This window comes from Saccopteryx leptura, chromosome 1, assembly GCF_036850995.1.
Source record: "Saccopteryx leptura isolate mSacLep1 chromosome 1, mSacLep1_pri_phased_curated, whole genome shotgun sequence".
NCBI classification, from domain to species: Eukaryota; Metazoa; Chordata; class Mammalia; order Chiroptera; family Emballonuridae; genus Saccopteryx; species Saccopteryx leptura.
Genome location: NC_089503.1, coordinates 245254498 through 245271364, shown reverse-complemented (window position 1 = coordinate 245271364; position 16867 = coordinate 245254498). Strand labels below are relative to the sequence as shown.

The window sequence follows — 16867 nt, the reverse complement described above, 5'->3', positions numbered from 1 at the left end:
AAAAGCAGAAACAACAATGAAGGTTATTCAAGCTCATGCTCCACTCTCAACCTTCTTCAATACTATTTATTCCCAAATATAAAAAGAAAACTTCCCCATTACCTGACTCACAATGTGAAAGAAAAAGAAGGCACTGCTTCAAAATAAATGTCATTTTTACAATTAGGTGTGAATTATGCAAATTTTATGTAGCTTAAAGTTCAAACAAGTTGGCTTGGGAGCTACATGGATTTACACATTACAGGGTGAAGGAAACCATTCAGCTCAAACCAGATAGCTTGAAAAGCAATGTACTGACTAGAAACGAAAGAGAACTATTACTGAGAAATTAACTCACGACATAGGCCTTCTTCAACAAATACATTGTAAGAAAAAAAGGAGACAGAGGGGGAATCCATAGTTTAAAAGAGAAAAATATATCAGCCCATCTCAAGGCATAACCCTTACTAGATCCTGATACAATCTTAAAGAACATCATAAAAGCAGAGTCATCACTACAGAGAGTACAGAGAATGAAAGGAAGGCATGCCAATAAATTCAACAGTTTAGATGAAATGAACAAATTCCTTGAAAGATGCTATTACCAAAACTGACACAAGAAACAGAATATCAGAACCTGACCAGGCAGTGGCGCAGTGAATAGAGTGTTGGACTGGGACACAGAGGACCCAGGTTCAAAACTCCAAGGTTGCCGGCTTGAGCACGAGCTCACCCAGCTTTAGCACAGGCTCACTGCTTGAGCGCAGTGTCGCTGGTTTGAGCGTGGGATCACAGACATGACCCCATGGTCACTGGCTTGAGCCCAAAGGTCACTGATTTGAAGCCTAAGGTTGTTGGCTTAAGCAAGGGATCACTTGCTCTGGTGTAGCCCCCCAGTCAAGGCACATATGAGAAAGCAATCAAAGAACAACTAAGGAGTAGCAATGAAGAACTGATGCTTCTCATCTCTAACTCTCCCGTCCTGTCTGTCTGTTGCTAACTGTCCCTCTCTCTGTCACTCTCTGCCTCTGTCACAAAAGATAAATAAATAAATAAATAAATAAATAAATAAATAAATAAATAAAAATCTGAACAGCCCTATCCAATTAACCCGATTTCTTACTCAAACTCCAGGCCAGGTGGCTTCACTCGTGAATCTTATCAGACATTTGAGCATCAATTCTACCAAAATGTTTATGGTTTCACAAGGCTAACATTACCCTGATACCAAAACCAGAGGAAGACAAAGCCTTGTAAAGACATAAAAAGAAAATACACAAACCAGTATCCCTCATGTGCAGACACAAAAAAATCTTCAAAAATATTAGTCAAATTAATTCAGCAACACACCTTGATCAAGTGGGGTTTACACCAGGAATGAAGAATTGTTTAACATTAAAATTAGTCACTGCAATTCACCTCTAACAGAATAAAGGAGAAAAATAGTATGTTCACTTCAACTGATGCAAAAAGTATACGTGACAAAATTGAATCCCTACTCATGAAACTCTCAGGAAACTAGAAATGGAGAGAGCCATCTTCAACCCGATAAAGAGCATGAGGTCAGGTATGAAGCTGCTGTCTCTGGGCAAGAAACCCACCCTCAGCTGTACTTTGCCTGCTGGCTCCTTTCAGAACTCTGCAGGGGATGGGGGTGGATAATAGGGAGCACAAGGAGACTGGAGAGGGAAGAAGGAACAATTTCTCTGTTCATGGGTCCCTGTGTCATTTAGCAAGACTTCCTTACCCTACACGAAGGATTACTTCTCGTAACAGTTTTCTTTATCATGTCCCCCATTTCATTCCCCCAAACACACACACACACACACACACACACACACACACACACACACACACCACCCTTCAAGACCTATTCCAAACTCACAGTCACCAGAGCCAGCTGGGTAGTCTACATGTCACCTCCCAAGAGCTCATCAGACCCAAGGGTCCCTGAGTCACTGTCCCTGAGCTGCATTAGCGCTCTCTTCTCCTTCATTTACAGAGTGAGCCCATTTACTCCCAGTGAGCACCTCCTGATGGAAAATCCTCTCATCAGCAACACACATGGTTTGGGCAGGAGACCATGAGTCCTGCAGCTAACACTGAAATGGGTGCAAGACTCACACTCCCAGGAGGGTGGGGACAGATGAGGATGCCTGTGGGCCCCACTTCCCTTCAACACTGCACTAGATTGATAGAGGTCCTGGGCAGCACCACATGGCAAGAGAAACAAATGGACAGTCTTTACTGGAAAGGAAGAAGCAAAACTGTCCCTATTCACAGACACATGATTCAGTGTGTAGTCTAGCCTAGGAATTTACAGAGAAGCTTCTAGAACACAATATGTGAATTCAGTAAGGTTGCAGGACACAAAATCAACATGCAAAAATCTACATATAACAAAAAATTAAAAAGAGAAACTTTACATGTCACTTAAGATAACAGTAAAACATACTTAGGAGTCATTTTAATGAAAGATTTGCAAAAGCTCTATTGAAAACTACAAAACTTTGCTGAAAAAAGGTAAAAACAATATAAACAATATTCATGGGATCCAAGACTCAGTATTATTGTGGTTTTTTTTTAAATTGATTTGAGAGAGAGAGAGAAACATCAATTTGTTGTTCCACTCATCCATGCAGTCACTGATTGATTGTTGTATATGCCCCGACCAAGAATCAAACTCACAACCATGGCGTATCAGGTTGATGTTTTAACCACCTACCTGAGTTAACTGGCCAGGGTTCAGGCTCAATATTGTTAAACTTCCTCCTCAAACTAAACTCTACCTCAAAGTAATCCCTATAAAAAGTCCAGCAGGCTTTATTTGAGAAACAGACAAGCTGATTCTAACACTGACATACAAAGACAGAGAACCAGGAACAGCCAAAATAATCTTTAAAAATAACAGTGCTGTTGCAAGACTTACACTACCTTCTTTTGGAACTTACTATAGATCTGTAGGAACCAGGAGTGTGTGGTAGTAGACAGAGGTAAACAAATAGAGAAGTTACACTGAATAAAGAATCCAGAGAGACAAACATATAAACAACGAAATTTTTTTTTTTTTTGTATTTTTCCGAAGCCAGAAACGGAGAGGCAGTTAGACAGACTCCTGCATGCGCCCAACCAGGATCCACCCAGCACGCCCACCAGGGGGCGATGCTCTGCCCATCCGGGGCATCACTCTGTTGCGACCAGAGCCACTCTAGCACCTGAGGCAGAGGCCACAGAGCCATCCTCAGCGCCCAGGCCAACTTTGCTCCAATGGAGCCTTGGCTGCGGGAGGGGAAGAGAGAGACAGAGAGGAAGGAGAGGGGGAGGGGTGGAGAAGCAAATGGGCGCTTCTCCTGTGTGCCCTGGCTGGGAATCGAACCCGGGACTCCTGCACGCCAGGCTGACGCTCTACCACTGAGCCAACCGGCCAGGGCCAACAACGAAATTTTGACAAAAGCACCAAAGCAATTTGATGGGGAAAAGAGAGTCTTGACAACAAATGAGGTTGGAATCGCTGAGTATCAGATGGTAAAAAAAGAATCTTCACCCCCAAAATCATAAACCCTATTTGACAAGAACCAAGATTCATTTACAACTGACTTTAAACCTGTAGGTAAAGGCTAAAACCACAAAGCTTCTTGAAGAAAACAAGAGGTAAAGATTTCCTGGATGCGACCCAGACAACTAACCATCAAAGAATGAACTTAGTTTAAAGCTTCCACTCATTGAGGTGCCATTAAAACCGCAGTCAGCCACACTACACATCATGCAGCACCTCACCAGGCACTGCTGCCAGAATATGTCAAGAACTCTTACAATTTAGTCAAAGGAAGACAAACAACTCAGTCTCAAGAAAGAGCAAAACCTGTTCTCCAAGAAAGCAGAGCTCCCTGCAGAAGTGGCCAATCCTAAGGGTGTTACCTGGGAAACTAAGGACAACTCTGGAGAATCCTGTGGTTCCAGAAAGTGAGGCTGTGCTCAGAATGGGCAGGGGCAAGTCAGAGGGACACTATATACTTGAAGCCAGTGGGCAGCCAAAGTTGAAAACAATCCAAACTCACCCATCATGTGGTGGAGAGGTGAAGAGGATGAAGGAACTGTGGTCCCTCTACAATGACACACTCCTCAATAATAACAAGAAAAAGTTATTGGTTCGCACAATGGAGCATCTCAAAACCATGTGCTCAATACATGCTGTACCATTCCATGTAGGTAAAATTTTAGAAAATGCAAGTAACCCTCAGTGCCAGAAAGCAGATCAGGGTTGCTGGGGAGAGAGGACTGAAGGGAGGACTGGGTTATAGGGAACACAGGAAATGTGAAGGACAAAGACGTCTGCTGTTGTGACTGCTCTGCATGGACATGAGCACAGCCACCCTGCTCAGACTGCACACTTCACATGTGTACAGTCTCTGTGCTTCAACTGCATCTCAGTTGCAATTTTAATTATTTTTTATTTATTCATTTTAGAGAGGAGATAGAGAGAGAGAGAGAGACAGGGAGGGAGATAGAGAGAAGGGGGGAAAGAGCAGAAAGCATCAATTCCACATGTGCCCTGACCAGGCAACCCCAGGGTTTTGAACTGGTGACCTCAGCATTCCAGGTCAATGCTTTATCCACTGCGCCACCACAAGTCAGGCACTCTCAGTTGCATTTTTAAAGTAGTGATATGAGAAAGAGCACTCTTGACTACCTCTGTGTATATTGAAAATTCTTCATTAAAAAAGTAAAGGCAGCCTGCCCAGGTGGTGGCGCAGTGGTAGAGCTTCGGACTGGGATGCCAAGGACCCAGGTTTGAGACCCTGAGGTCGCCAGCTTGAGCACGGGCTCATCTAGCTTGAGCAAAAGCTCACCAGCTTGAGCCCAAGGTCGCTGGCTCAAGCAAGGTGTCACTCTGTATGCTGAAGGCCCGCAGACAAGGCACGTATGAGAAAGCAATCAATGAACAACTAAGGTGTCACAATGCGCAATGAAAAACTAATGATTGATGCTTCTCATCTCTCCCTGTCCCTGTCTATCCCTCTCTCTGACTCTCTCTCTGTAAAAAAAAAAAAAAAAAAAAGAAAAGAAATTCTAAATACTTAAAAAAGTAAAAGCAGCCATGGCTGGATAGCTCGGTTGGTTAGAGCAGTGGTCCCCAACAGTTTTTGGGCCACGGACCGGTTTAATGTCAGAAAATATTTTCATGGACCGGCCTTTAGGGTGGGTCAGATAAATGTATCACATGGCCGAGACAAGCGTCAAGAGTGAGTCTTAGGCCCTGGCCGTTTGGCTCGGTGGTAGAGTGTCAGTCTGGTGTGCAGGAGTCCCGGGTTCGATTCCTGGCCAGGGCACACAGGAGAGGGCACACACACGTCCATCTGCTTCTCCACCCCTCCCCCTCTCCTTCCTCTCTGTCCTTCTCTTCCCCTCCCGCAGCCAAGGCTCCATTGGAGCAAAGTTGGCCCAGGCACTGAGGATGGCTCCGTGGCCTCTGCCTCAGGCACTAGAATGGCTCTGGTTGCAGCAGAGCAATGCCCCAGATGGTCAGAGCATCGCCCCCTGGTGGGCATGCCGGGTGGATCCTGGTCGGGTGAACGCGGGAGCTATCTGACTGCCTCCCTGTTTCCAGCTTCGGAAAAATACAAAAAAAAAAAAAAAGAGTGAGTCTTAGACGGATATAACAGAGGGAATCTGGTCATTTTTTAAAAATAAAACATCGTTCAGACTTAAATATAAATAAAACAGAAATAATGTAAGTTATTTATTCTTTTTCTGCAGACCGGTACCAAATGGCCCACGGACCGGTACCAGTCCTCGGCCCGGGGGTTGGGGACCACTGAGTTAGAGCATCATCCCAAAGCACAGAGAGGTTGCCGGTTTGATCCCAGGTCAAGGCACATACAGGAACAGATTGATGTTCCTGACTCTCACTCCCTCCTTCCTCTCTCTAAAATCAATGAACATTTAAAAAAGAAACAGCAAAAAAAAAAAGAAAGTAAAAGGAGAGAGAACAAAATGAGGTAACCACCCCATCTCTGTCAATGAACCGAACTCGTCTATGAAGACAAACCGGGAAGAAAGTGAAGTTGTTCTGAGACCTGGGACATGAGGCTCAGGCCTGGAGGTCAGCAGCCACTGCCAGCCCAGAAGAGGACCAGGCCAACTAGAGATCTAAACAAAAGGCTGGGTTGACAGCTTCAAAATGGCCTGACACCCGCACTGCAAGACAAGGAGACACCATACTTTGCAGAGGAAAACCCGTTGGAAAGGCTGATCACCATGGATCACCCTTGGGAAGTGTGTAAGACTTCACGCTGCCTGCTCAGAGCCCTCCCTCTCTCAACCACAATACTCCTACCTCCTAACCAGCAGCCTCTTTAAAAATAAACAAATCAGGCCCTGGTCAGTTGCCTCAGTGGTAGAGCGTTGGCCCAGCATATGAAAGTCCTAGATTTGATTTCTAGTCAGGGCACACAGGAGAAGTGACCATCTGCTTCTCTACCTCTCCCCCTTCTCTCTCTCTCTCTCTCTCGCTCTCCTGCAGCCATGGCTCAATTGGCTTGAGCAGTTGGTCTTGGGTGCTGAGGATAGCTCCAAGGCCTCACCAGGTGCTAAAAAATGGCTCTGGTTTCAATGGACCAATGGCCCTAGATGGGCAGAGTATTACCACCTAGTGGGCTTGCCAGATGGATACCAGTCAGGGCACATGCAAGAGTCTGTCTCTCTGCATCCCCTCCTCTCACTAAAATAAAAAATAATAATAAAAAATATATAAACAAATCACCTGACCTATGGTAGCACAGTGGATGGAGCATTGACCTGGAATGCTGAGGTCACCGGTTCGATGCTCCGGGCTTGCCCGGTCAAAGCACATACGAGAAGCAACTACTACGAGTTGATACTTCCGCTCCTCCCCCTCCATCCTTTCTCTCTTTCCTCTCTCTGAAATCAATAAATAAAAAAATCTTCAATAAATAAATAAATAAAAACAGAATGACCAGTAACACTGTTCCATCAACTGAGTGGTTTAAAATTATAGCAGAAAAAAATAGATCCCAAATCTCAATAGTGGCTCCAGGTCAGGCCTAGCCAGGCCTACCCTGCTGGGTTCATACAAATCATTTTAATCCTTGAAACAATCTTACAAGGATGCTCTGCTCAGCCCCAAGAACAAAATGACTTAGCTGGGGGAGCTGCAGGTCTGTTAGGTCACCAGCTAAGGGGTGGGGTGGGGACACCAGGTGGTAGGGTGGGGACACCCATCCTGACTCTTCCACAGACACCACAGCCTGACCCTGCCATGGCGCCTCTGCATGCACATGTGGATGTCATGGTATGTGAGCCAGTTGGTGGCTACACGGCTAAAGATATTAAGGAACAACACAGCAAGATGTCAATAAACACACATGTGGATTTACTGAGGGAACTGACAAAGTACAGGTTTTCCAAGCATGGGATATGCAAAGCCAGAAGCAGATGTTATTGTCACTTGTGTTTGTTCCAGACCCTCAATCCAGCATGGAAAAAGGCCCAATAGAGACAGAGTGGAGGCCCTGCCCATGTAGTTCAGTTGGTTAGAACATCATCCTGATATGCCAAAGTTGTGATATAACAAGATTATAGGTCCCATCCCAGTCAGGGCACATATGATAATCAATTAATGAATGCATAAATACAGTAAGTGGAACAACAAATCGATCTCTCCTTCTCTCTCTAAAATCAATCAATTAACCGACTAATTTTTAAAAAAAAAGAATTTAGAGACAGAGTAGAGGGTACCTTCCTCCCGGTTCTGTCAAGGTTGTCACTGACACGCCCTGTGCTCTTCCCTACACTCTCATGGACTGGGCTCTCGGAGGGCTGCCAAGGATATGGAGGGAAGATCAGTCCACTAAGGGGCCATGGCTGAAACAGCACCAAATCCAACAGGGAGAAAACAGACATAGAAGGAAGAAAGAATAAAACAAGGAGAAGAAGGAGGGGAATTCCCTGGTCCATCACCTTCCACAAGAAACTAAAGCTCACAAAGGCATCATGACCTGTCCAGGCCACACCCAGATGACCTGGACTCCTCTGACCATGCTTTGACACCCACTTCTCAAGTCTTCTCAAGATGCTGATGTAGCCTGACCTGTGGTGGTGCAGTGAATAAAGCACTGACCCGAGGTCACCGTTTGAAACCCTGGGCTTGCCTAGTCAAGGCACATACAAGAATCAACTACTATTGAGTTGATGCTTCCTGCTCTCCCCCACCCTGTTGCCTTTCTCTCTCTCTTTTCTCCTTTTAAAATCAATCAATTTTTGGCCCAGGCCGGTTGGCTCAGTGGTAGAGCGTCAGCCTGGCGTGCAGGAGTCCAGGGTTCGATTCCTAGCCAGGGCAAACAGGAGAAGCGCCCATCTGCTTCTCCATCACTCCCCCTCTCCTTCCTCTCTGTCTCTCTCTTCCCCTCCTGCAGCCAAGGCTCCACTGGAGCAAAGTTGGCCCGGGCGCTGAGGATGGCTCTGTGGCCTCTGCCTCAGGTGCTAAAATGGCTCTGGCTGCAACAGAGCGACACCCCAGATGGGCAGAGCATCGCCCCCTGGTGAACGTGCTGGGTAGATCCTGGTTGGGCACATGCGGGAGTCTGTCTGACTGCCTCCCCGTTTCCTTTTTTTTTTTTTTTTTTTTTTTTTACAGAGACAAAGAGAGTCAGAGAGAGGGATAGACAGACAGGAACGGAGAGATGAGAAGCATCAATCATCAGTTCTTCGTTGCGCATTGCAACACCTTAGTTGTTCATTGATTGCTTTCTCATATGTGCCTTGACCGCGAGCCTTCAGCAGACCGAGTAACCCTTTGCTTGAGCCAGGGACCTTGGGTCCATGCTGGTGAGCTTTTGCTCAAACCAGATGAGCCCGCGCTCAAGCTGGCGACCTCGGGGTCTCGAACCTGGGTCCTCCGCACTCAGTCTGACACTCTATCCACTGCGCCACCGCCTAGTCAGGCAAAGAGATAGAAAGAACAGAGGGAGGAGCAGGAAGCATCAACTCCCATATGTGCCTTGACCAGGCAAGCCTGGGGTTTCGAACCGGCGACCTTAGCGTTCCAGGTCGACACTTTTACCCACTGCGCCACAACAGGTCAGGCCCCGTTTCCAACTTCAGAAAAATACCCCCCAAAAAATCAATCAATTTTTTTCCTATTTTTCTTAAGTGAGAAGTGGGGAGGCAGAGAGACAGACTCCTGCATGTGCCCCAACTGGGATCCACCCAGCAAGCCTCCTACCTAGGCAATGCTTTGCCCATCTGGGTTCTGCTGTTGCTTGGCAACTGAGCCATTTTAGTGCCTGAGGCGAGGTCGTGGAGCCATCCTCAGTACTCAGGGCCAATTTGTTCTAACCAAGCCATGGCTGTGGGAGGGGAAAAGAGAGAGAGAGAGAGAGAAGGGAAGGGGGAGGGGTGGAGAAGCAGATGGCCACTTCTCCTGTGTGCCCTGACCAGGAATTGAACTGGGACATCCACATGCCAGGCTGAAGCTATACCATTGAGCCAACCAGTCAGGGCCAATAAAATATTTTTAAAAGATGCTAATGTCCAGCCTGACCTGTGGTGGCGCAGTGGATAAAGTGTCAACCTGGAAACGCTGAGGTTGCTGGTTCAAAACCCTGGGCTTGCCTGGTCAAGGCACATATGGGAGTTGATGCTTTCTGTTCCTACCCCTTTCTCTCTCTCTCTCTCTCTCCCCTCTCTATAATGAATAAATAAAAATCTTAATAAAATAAAATAAAAAAAGATGCTGATGTCCAGACCAGGCGGTAGCACAGTGTATAAGAATGTCAGCCTGGGATGCAGAGTACCCAGGTTTGAAACCCCGAGATCGCTGGCTTAAGCACAGGCTCATCCAGCTTGAGTTCAGACTTACCAGCTTGATTGTGGGGTCACTGGCTTGAGTGTGAGATCATAGACATGACCCCATGGTTGCTGGCTTGAGCCTAAAGGTCATTGGCTTGAAGCCCAAGGTCACTGGCTTGAGCAAGGGGTCACAGGCTTGGCTGAAGCCCCTGGTCAAGGCACGTATGAGAAACTAAGGTGCCATAATGAAGAACTGATGCTTCTCATCTCTCTCCCTTCCTGTCTGTCTGTCCCTCTCACTCACTAAAAAAAAAAAAAAAAGGCTAGGGGAAGTGTGGGTGGTACTAGAAAGACAGGGAAAGACAGGAATGGGTCCTGGTCTCAAGTAAGACCCACCCCCACAGGTGCCATACTCACCGGATGGTCTCGATGATTTCATGAGCAGCATCATGGTGTTTGTCCTGAAAGATAAAATGACAGGGTTTAGAGCTGACGAAGCAGTCCCTCTACCCTCTACTGATAGTAGGTTGGCTATCTCAGAACACAGGACAACAGGAGTGGGGCACTGTAAACCCCAGGCATTCCCATCTCTGCATTTCCAGATCCACAGAGCTCTCAAGTCCTTCACCCAGGCAGGACCTCCCACAGAGCCCCATCATGGCACCTGAGTGCTGTCTTGGGAACCCTGCCCACTTGGGATATGCTGGCCTAGGGTATGGTCTGTTCCTGCAGTGCTCTCTCTCCAGTAGGCAGCAGAGATGAGGAAGGGATGGAGTCTATGCCCTCAGCCCTCCTGTCCGCCACCCGCCATTGCCCACTGGTACTTCAGGGCACTCCCACGGCCTGGATTCTACAGGCTTAACTTTGAGTTACTTAACCTCCCAGTCCTCCATTTTCCCATCTGTGATATGGGAAATGCCAATAACCACCAGTGTGAGAACGTGTGTGGCTGTCCTCCCACTTAGACAAAGACACCTCCCACTTCCATTGCTGTCCCCACTGTGTGGGGGTTCACTATGGCTTCTTCCACAAAAGGAAGTTCAAGGGTCGCTCTGGGCCTTTCACCTGGGTGTGGCAGCAAGCTAACTCAAAACCTCACAGAAACCAGGGTCAGGACACATAGAGTGGTAGGTACCCTCTGACTCTGTCCTTCTCTCACATAAAGCACTATGCCTTCCACATCACGGTGAAGGTTAGTGAGTGCAGGAGGATGGGCTCAGAGGGAGAGGCCTGCCAACAGCTGCTCCATAACAGTAACGACGCCTCTTAGCCCAGGCCACCATTTCCACCACTTTACAACGGGAGGACAGCAACCACAGGCAGAGTTCCTTGAGTGTTTCAGCATTCAATAACAGAATCAAAATAGCTCTTTAGATAACCTTGAGTCTTAAGCTATTATTTAAAACAACAAAAAACAGCTCTATTGAGATATAATTCAGATACAACAGAGCTCACCTGTTTCAAGTACACAATTCAGTGGATTTTAGTACATTCAGTGTTGTGCAACCATTGCACTAATTCCAGAATATTCCATCAACCCAAAAGGAATCCCCATCCCCATCAGCAGTCATTCCCCAGTCCCCTCCCAGTACCTGACAACCACTAAGCCACTTCTTGTCTCCATGGATGTGTCCGTTCTGGACATTTCACATAAATGGGATCACATACTATGTGGCATCTACACAGAAACTCATACGTGAGTGTTCACAGCAGCATGATTCACAATCGCCAAGAGTGCAACACAGCTGGCAGCAATCACCAGGCCATGGCCCTCTCGCATTCACTGTCTTGGCCCAAACACACATGCAGGCCTGCAAAGGCACAGGGGACCTAGAATTTGGTCTCCTCTGTGATGGGATGAACTCATGCTCTCTCAGCTTTAAAACCAAAAACAAAGGGAGAGAAAAGTTGATGACTGCACCCTCTGAGGTCTGAGTCGACTGCACTGACTGATCCTCTCAGGGCTGGGCCAGTTTCCACCCATAGTCCTGAGAGGTATAACTTTAGAAGCCTTGGTCTTTATCAATGATTCGTGGCCTCTTCTTACTTCTCTATAGACCTTGTGGAGGAGAAAGCTGTCAAACCCGGACCTTGGGAACAGCCCCAAGGAACCCTAGATTTATAGCCCAGCCCTCATCTTGTTATGCAGGTAGTTATGCATACTCCCCCCTCCATCAGCCCTGGACCCTGGATTAATGGCCCAGCCCTCTTCCTCATTACACAGGAATACCCCCCACGTTGCCTCTTCCACTGCCCACCCCAGCATGGATCATGGCAGGAAATCCTGTTTGCTGCATCAGAGACTGACCCATGCTCTTCTCATTACTTGTACCGGAGCACCCAAAAGAAGCAGCTGAGAGAGGTTATTTCCATAAAAATTTGTCTGGTTTAATGTTGGCAGCTGGATAGCTGACTGATGGGTACTTGGGGTTCCTGGTCCCCCACTTTGTGAATCACGTGAAAAGGTCCACAACAAGCGTAATTGTTTCATCTTTTTTTTAAAAGGTTTTATTTATTCATTATAGAGAGGGGAGAGAGAGAGAGAAAGAAGGGGGGAGGAACAGGTAGTATCAACTCCCATATGTGCCTTGAACTAGGCAAGCCCAGGGTTTTGAACTGGCAACCGCAGCATTTCCAAGTTGACGCTTTATCCACTGCGCCACCACAGGTCAGGCTAATTGTTCCATCTTAAACTGTACACCGCATAGGAGGCAGTCATCACACCCTGAGATAACACAAAATTGTCCCTTATGGTACCACTCACCTTCCCAACTCAGGTAGGAGGCCTGTGGCTTATTCTTCCAGGCACCGACACTCGACACTCGCATGCTCAAGGACTACATGGAGGGGGCGCACACACAGAGGGAGGATGGGTTTGGGGAACGCAGCAGTCACTTTAAGCAGGTTCCTGGCTTCCTCTTTTACCAGGACAAACTTGAGAACAGCACCCAGCCGCAGGTGGGGATGTGGCTCCAGCTCTGTCACCAGCTTGTCCCCCCGTCTCCTGCAGAGGAGTCTGGACAGGAAGGGCTCTCAGATCCCTCTGCAAGGGCATAAGTTCACCATTCTAAGCACTTACACCCTGTTCATTCCAAGTCCACACTACTTCTGGAGTCTCTGTGCCCAGAGTATACAAGAAAAGAGGAAAAGACAAGAAAAGATCAATGAAGGGGCACATATACTAGGGGCCTGCATGGGCATCCTAGATGCACTGCTGTACTGGATTCATCGCCAACTCCACTCTCCTCACTCTCTTTGGCAACAGGAAAATGATATGCAGGGAGTGCCCTCGGCCCTGCCCCAGAGGATTACTTAGAGCTGGAAGGCAGGACCCCAGGGTCCTCTGAGGTTGGATCCTCACATGGTAACCAGCATCAAAATCCTGTGGTTCATGGAAGAGATGCCTGTAGCCTGTAGCCCATCCCCTGAAGTGTCAGATTCAGTAGGTCTGCTTACACTGGCAGGTGGGAAAAGCGTTCTCCCTTCTCTCCTTGGGGAAATGAGGATAACTGATGGAAAATACCACAGACAGACTACTTTAGCAGACGGCAGACTGTCCTGCAATGAGAGAACCTGCTTTCCAGTGGCTCCACACAACCCTGGAGCCCTGAATGGGGATGTTAGGCCGCTTCCATCACACATGGTCCCCAAAGCCAAACCAAGTCAAACAAAAAAGTTCCTGGCACACATCACGTGGGCTCAGGACAGGCCATTGCGGGCTGGCTCACAAGCAGCTGCTGCATAGGAGGCCCACTCATGGGTTACTGCCTGGACACAGTGGGACCAGCTGGAGTGGGCAAAGGGGCAGATGAACACTATAGATGGACATGGGGATCAAAGCAGATGGAAAATATAATGTATGAACAGAGTTTTTTAAAATGTGAAGAACAAAGGAAAGAGATGAGATGTGAAAGCAGGGTGATGGCACATGCAGGAAGCCTCTCTGGCTGAGGTGATAGAAGGGTTTGGATGAGCAGAAACCGGGGCTGGAGGAGTGCAATAGGATGTGGTGCACTTATACCCTGTCAACAGATGTCCAGAAAACTCTCAGTCCCAGAGGAAAACCAGAGTGTGGCAGAAGGGGTGCCAGGCCCTGCAGGTGCCTCTCCGACACCGGCCCTTGTCTTCACCACCCGACTCCCGGCTTCTGGGTGTGCAAGTGCCTTCATGAGCAGGGCAGCAGACTCACAGATTAGGATAAGCATATTAGCTGGGACAGAGGCCCTCTGCTGCTCAGGTGGGAGCAAAAGTGATTAGTAGACAGTTTATACGGCCAATTCAAATACTGATCATGATAGCACCTTCACTAATTCAAAATAAGCAAGATCCCAAAATCAGAGGCCACATGTCCAAACAAATTAAGAGCAGAAAACAATTGGCAAATGGCCAGGGCAGAGGAGAGGCAGGCAGAGAGCAGGTGCTGATGGGACATAGGGTGGGCAGTTAGAGGTCAAGTCTGTGGGACAAGAAACCTAGCTGCTGTAGCACCTGGGGTAAAGATAGTGGGTCAGATGGGCTGAGAGTGGCAAACTTTGTGGGGTGCGAGACAAGGGGAAAATGCAGTCACCTCATTCAAAAATAGTTAGCAAATTCAAGGCAGCAACCACAGAGCATTAGTAACAAAGCAAAGTCCTTTTGGAGGGAGGTTTGCAAGCAGGACAGACTAGAATGTGAATCAAACAGTACTGCTTCTAGAAATAGGATCTCAGACAGGTCACACAGGCCCTGCACATGGCTCTCTCATCTGTGCACTGGACCCTGTGAGGATGTGTCTATGCTAGAAAGCCCTCCTGTTTGTCTTGGTCCTGCTGCCAGACCTCTGCTCTCACATACCTACCCATGGAGACAGTCCCCCCAGCTCACTGTGCCCATGTCCAGTGACAGCAATAAATACCAGGGCTCTAGGCTGGCTGGCTGAGATGGGAGCAGCACAAGGAGAGAAGGGGCAGCAAGGCAAGATATCTCAATCAACTGCACTGAATACATTCCCAGAAGCTGCAGAAAAAGTCAAGTTCATGCACTCACTGCTTTTGAGCTCACTCTTTTTTTTTAATTTATTTTATTTTATTTTTATTTTTTTACAGAGACAGAGAGAGAGTCAAAGAGAGGGATAGACAGGGACAAACAGATGGGAACGGAGAGGAATGAGAAGCATCAATCATCAGTTTTTCGTTGTGACATCTTAGTTGTTCATTGATTGCTTTCTCATATGTGCCTTGGCCGCAGGCCTTCAGCAGACCGAGTAACCCTTTGGTCGAGCCAGCAACCTTGGGTCCAAGCTGGTGAGCTTTTGCTCAAACCAGATGAGCCCGTGCTCAAGCTGGTGACCTCGGGGTCTCAAACTTGGGTCTTCTGCATCCCAGTCCGACGCTCTATCCACTGCGCCACCACCTGGTCAGGCGAGCTCATTCTTTTTAAAAACTATATTTACATAGCCCCCAAAATAATGTCACATTACTAAAGGGGACAGAAAGGGGTACCTGATGCTACCCTGCAGGGAGGAGGGTGCTGAGTCAGCGCTGTCACTATGGATGGTCCAGCCCTGATCTGCGCTTCCTCTTGCTGTCAGGGAATATCTTTTGCTCAGACAGAAGACAGACCCACGAGAAGAGCCAGCAGTGCAACAGAAGGCTCATCTCCTGCCACCAGCCCCATGGCACCTCTCCTTGCCAGGCCATACTGCCCCAGCTTCTGATGCTCAGTGCCAACTGTGGCCTGCATAAGCCAGGCCACAAACAAGACTGACCAGAAGACAGAGCTGCATCTATACACATCCTGCGCACCAGACCTGCAGCCCCCACATCCCCCAACTCCACATGACAAGAAGGCCCCGCTCAACACCATCCTAGCACCAGTGGTTTTCATCAACACCCACTGAGTAAGTGAGCAGCTAGGCCCCTGGACCTCATTCGGGTGGTGGCATCCACCATGCAAACACAGTCCCACCATACTGCATGCTAAGTTCTGTTGTTGGGAGGAAGAAGCCCTATGAGGAAAAGGGATCTAGAGACATGCCATCCCCATGGCAGCCACAGTCCCCCTCCGGTTATGAGGCACTCCATATGGGCTGCCTGGACCAAGCTGTGCTCCAAATACAAGACTCACACTAATTTCAAAGACTTAGAATAAACACCAAAAAGTTGTTTATAACTTTTTTAATTACTTGTTGAAATGACAGGATTTTGGTCATAACCAGTTATAATAAAATATATTATGAAAACCTATCTCACCTGCTTCTTTTGACTTTCTCTTTTTTTTTTTTTTACTTTTTCTTTTTTTTTAAGAGAAAGAGAGGAACAGACAAGAAGGGAGAGAGATGAGAAGCATCAACTTGTAGTTGCAGCACTTTTAGTTGTTCACTGGTTGTTTTCTCATATGTGCCTTGACGGAGGTGGGGAGGCTACAGCTGAGTCAGTCACCCTTTGCTCAAGCCAGAGACCTTGGGCTCAAGCCAGGGACCTTTGGGCTCAAGCCAGAAACCATGGGGTCATGTTGATGATCCCACGCTCAAGCTGGCAACCCTGCGCTCAAGCCAAATGAGCCTGTGCTCAGGCCGGTGACCTCAGGGTTTTGAACCTGGGTCCCCAGCATCTCAGGTTGACCCTTTATCCACTGCACCACCTTCTGGTCAGGCTCTTTTTTAAAGGGGCTACTAGAAATGCTGAAACCACACGTATGGTTCATGTGCTAGTCCCACCAGCGGTCACCTGGTGGAATGTAACTCATTCCACCCTTATAACTGATGGAGTGTTTTTAGGTTTGACCCTGAACATGAGGTCCATGAGGGCCTGAGTCCTAGCAGAGCGGGGACTCGATATGGGATGACCTGTGCTCTGGGCAGCATCTTTCACAGGTTGAGTGACGTATGGAAAGAGGAGTTAAGATACCCACGAGAGGACAAGTGCTACCTCTATATCCCCAGGGGGCAGAGCTAAGACCAAAGGTGGTTTGACAAGAATATTTCAGTTGCTTTCATAAAAACTAGCCCATTGATAAGTCTGAGGTACCCAACCTCCAAAGGAGCCCCTGTACAAATACCCAAAGACTAGATGATGGAGATCTTCACAAAGTGTCTACC

General features: G+C 47.7%; 1 protein-coding gene across 4 annotated transcripts in view; it reads right to left on the bottom strand.

The window, feature by feature from the left end:
• DOT1L (DOT1 like histone lysine methyltransferase) overlaps nucleotides 1–16867 on the bottom strand; it is a 70797-nt gene that overhangs the window by 46914 nt on the left and 7016 nt on the right. For all 4 annotated transcript variants that reach the window (XM_066342881.1, XM_066342919.1, XM_066342873.1 and 1 more), the window contains exon 2: nucleotides 10207–10250. In XM_066342881.1, the coding sequence (XP_066198978.1) occupies nucleotides 10207–10250 (44 nt within the window). The remainder of the gene's footprint in view (nucleotides 1–10206; nucleotides 10251–16867) is intronic.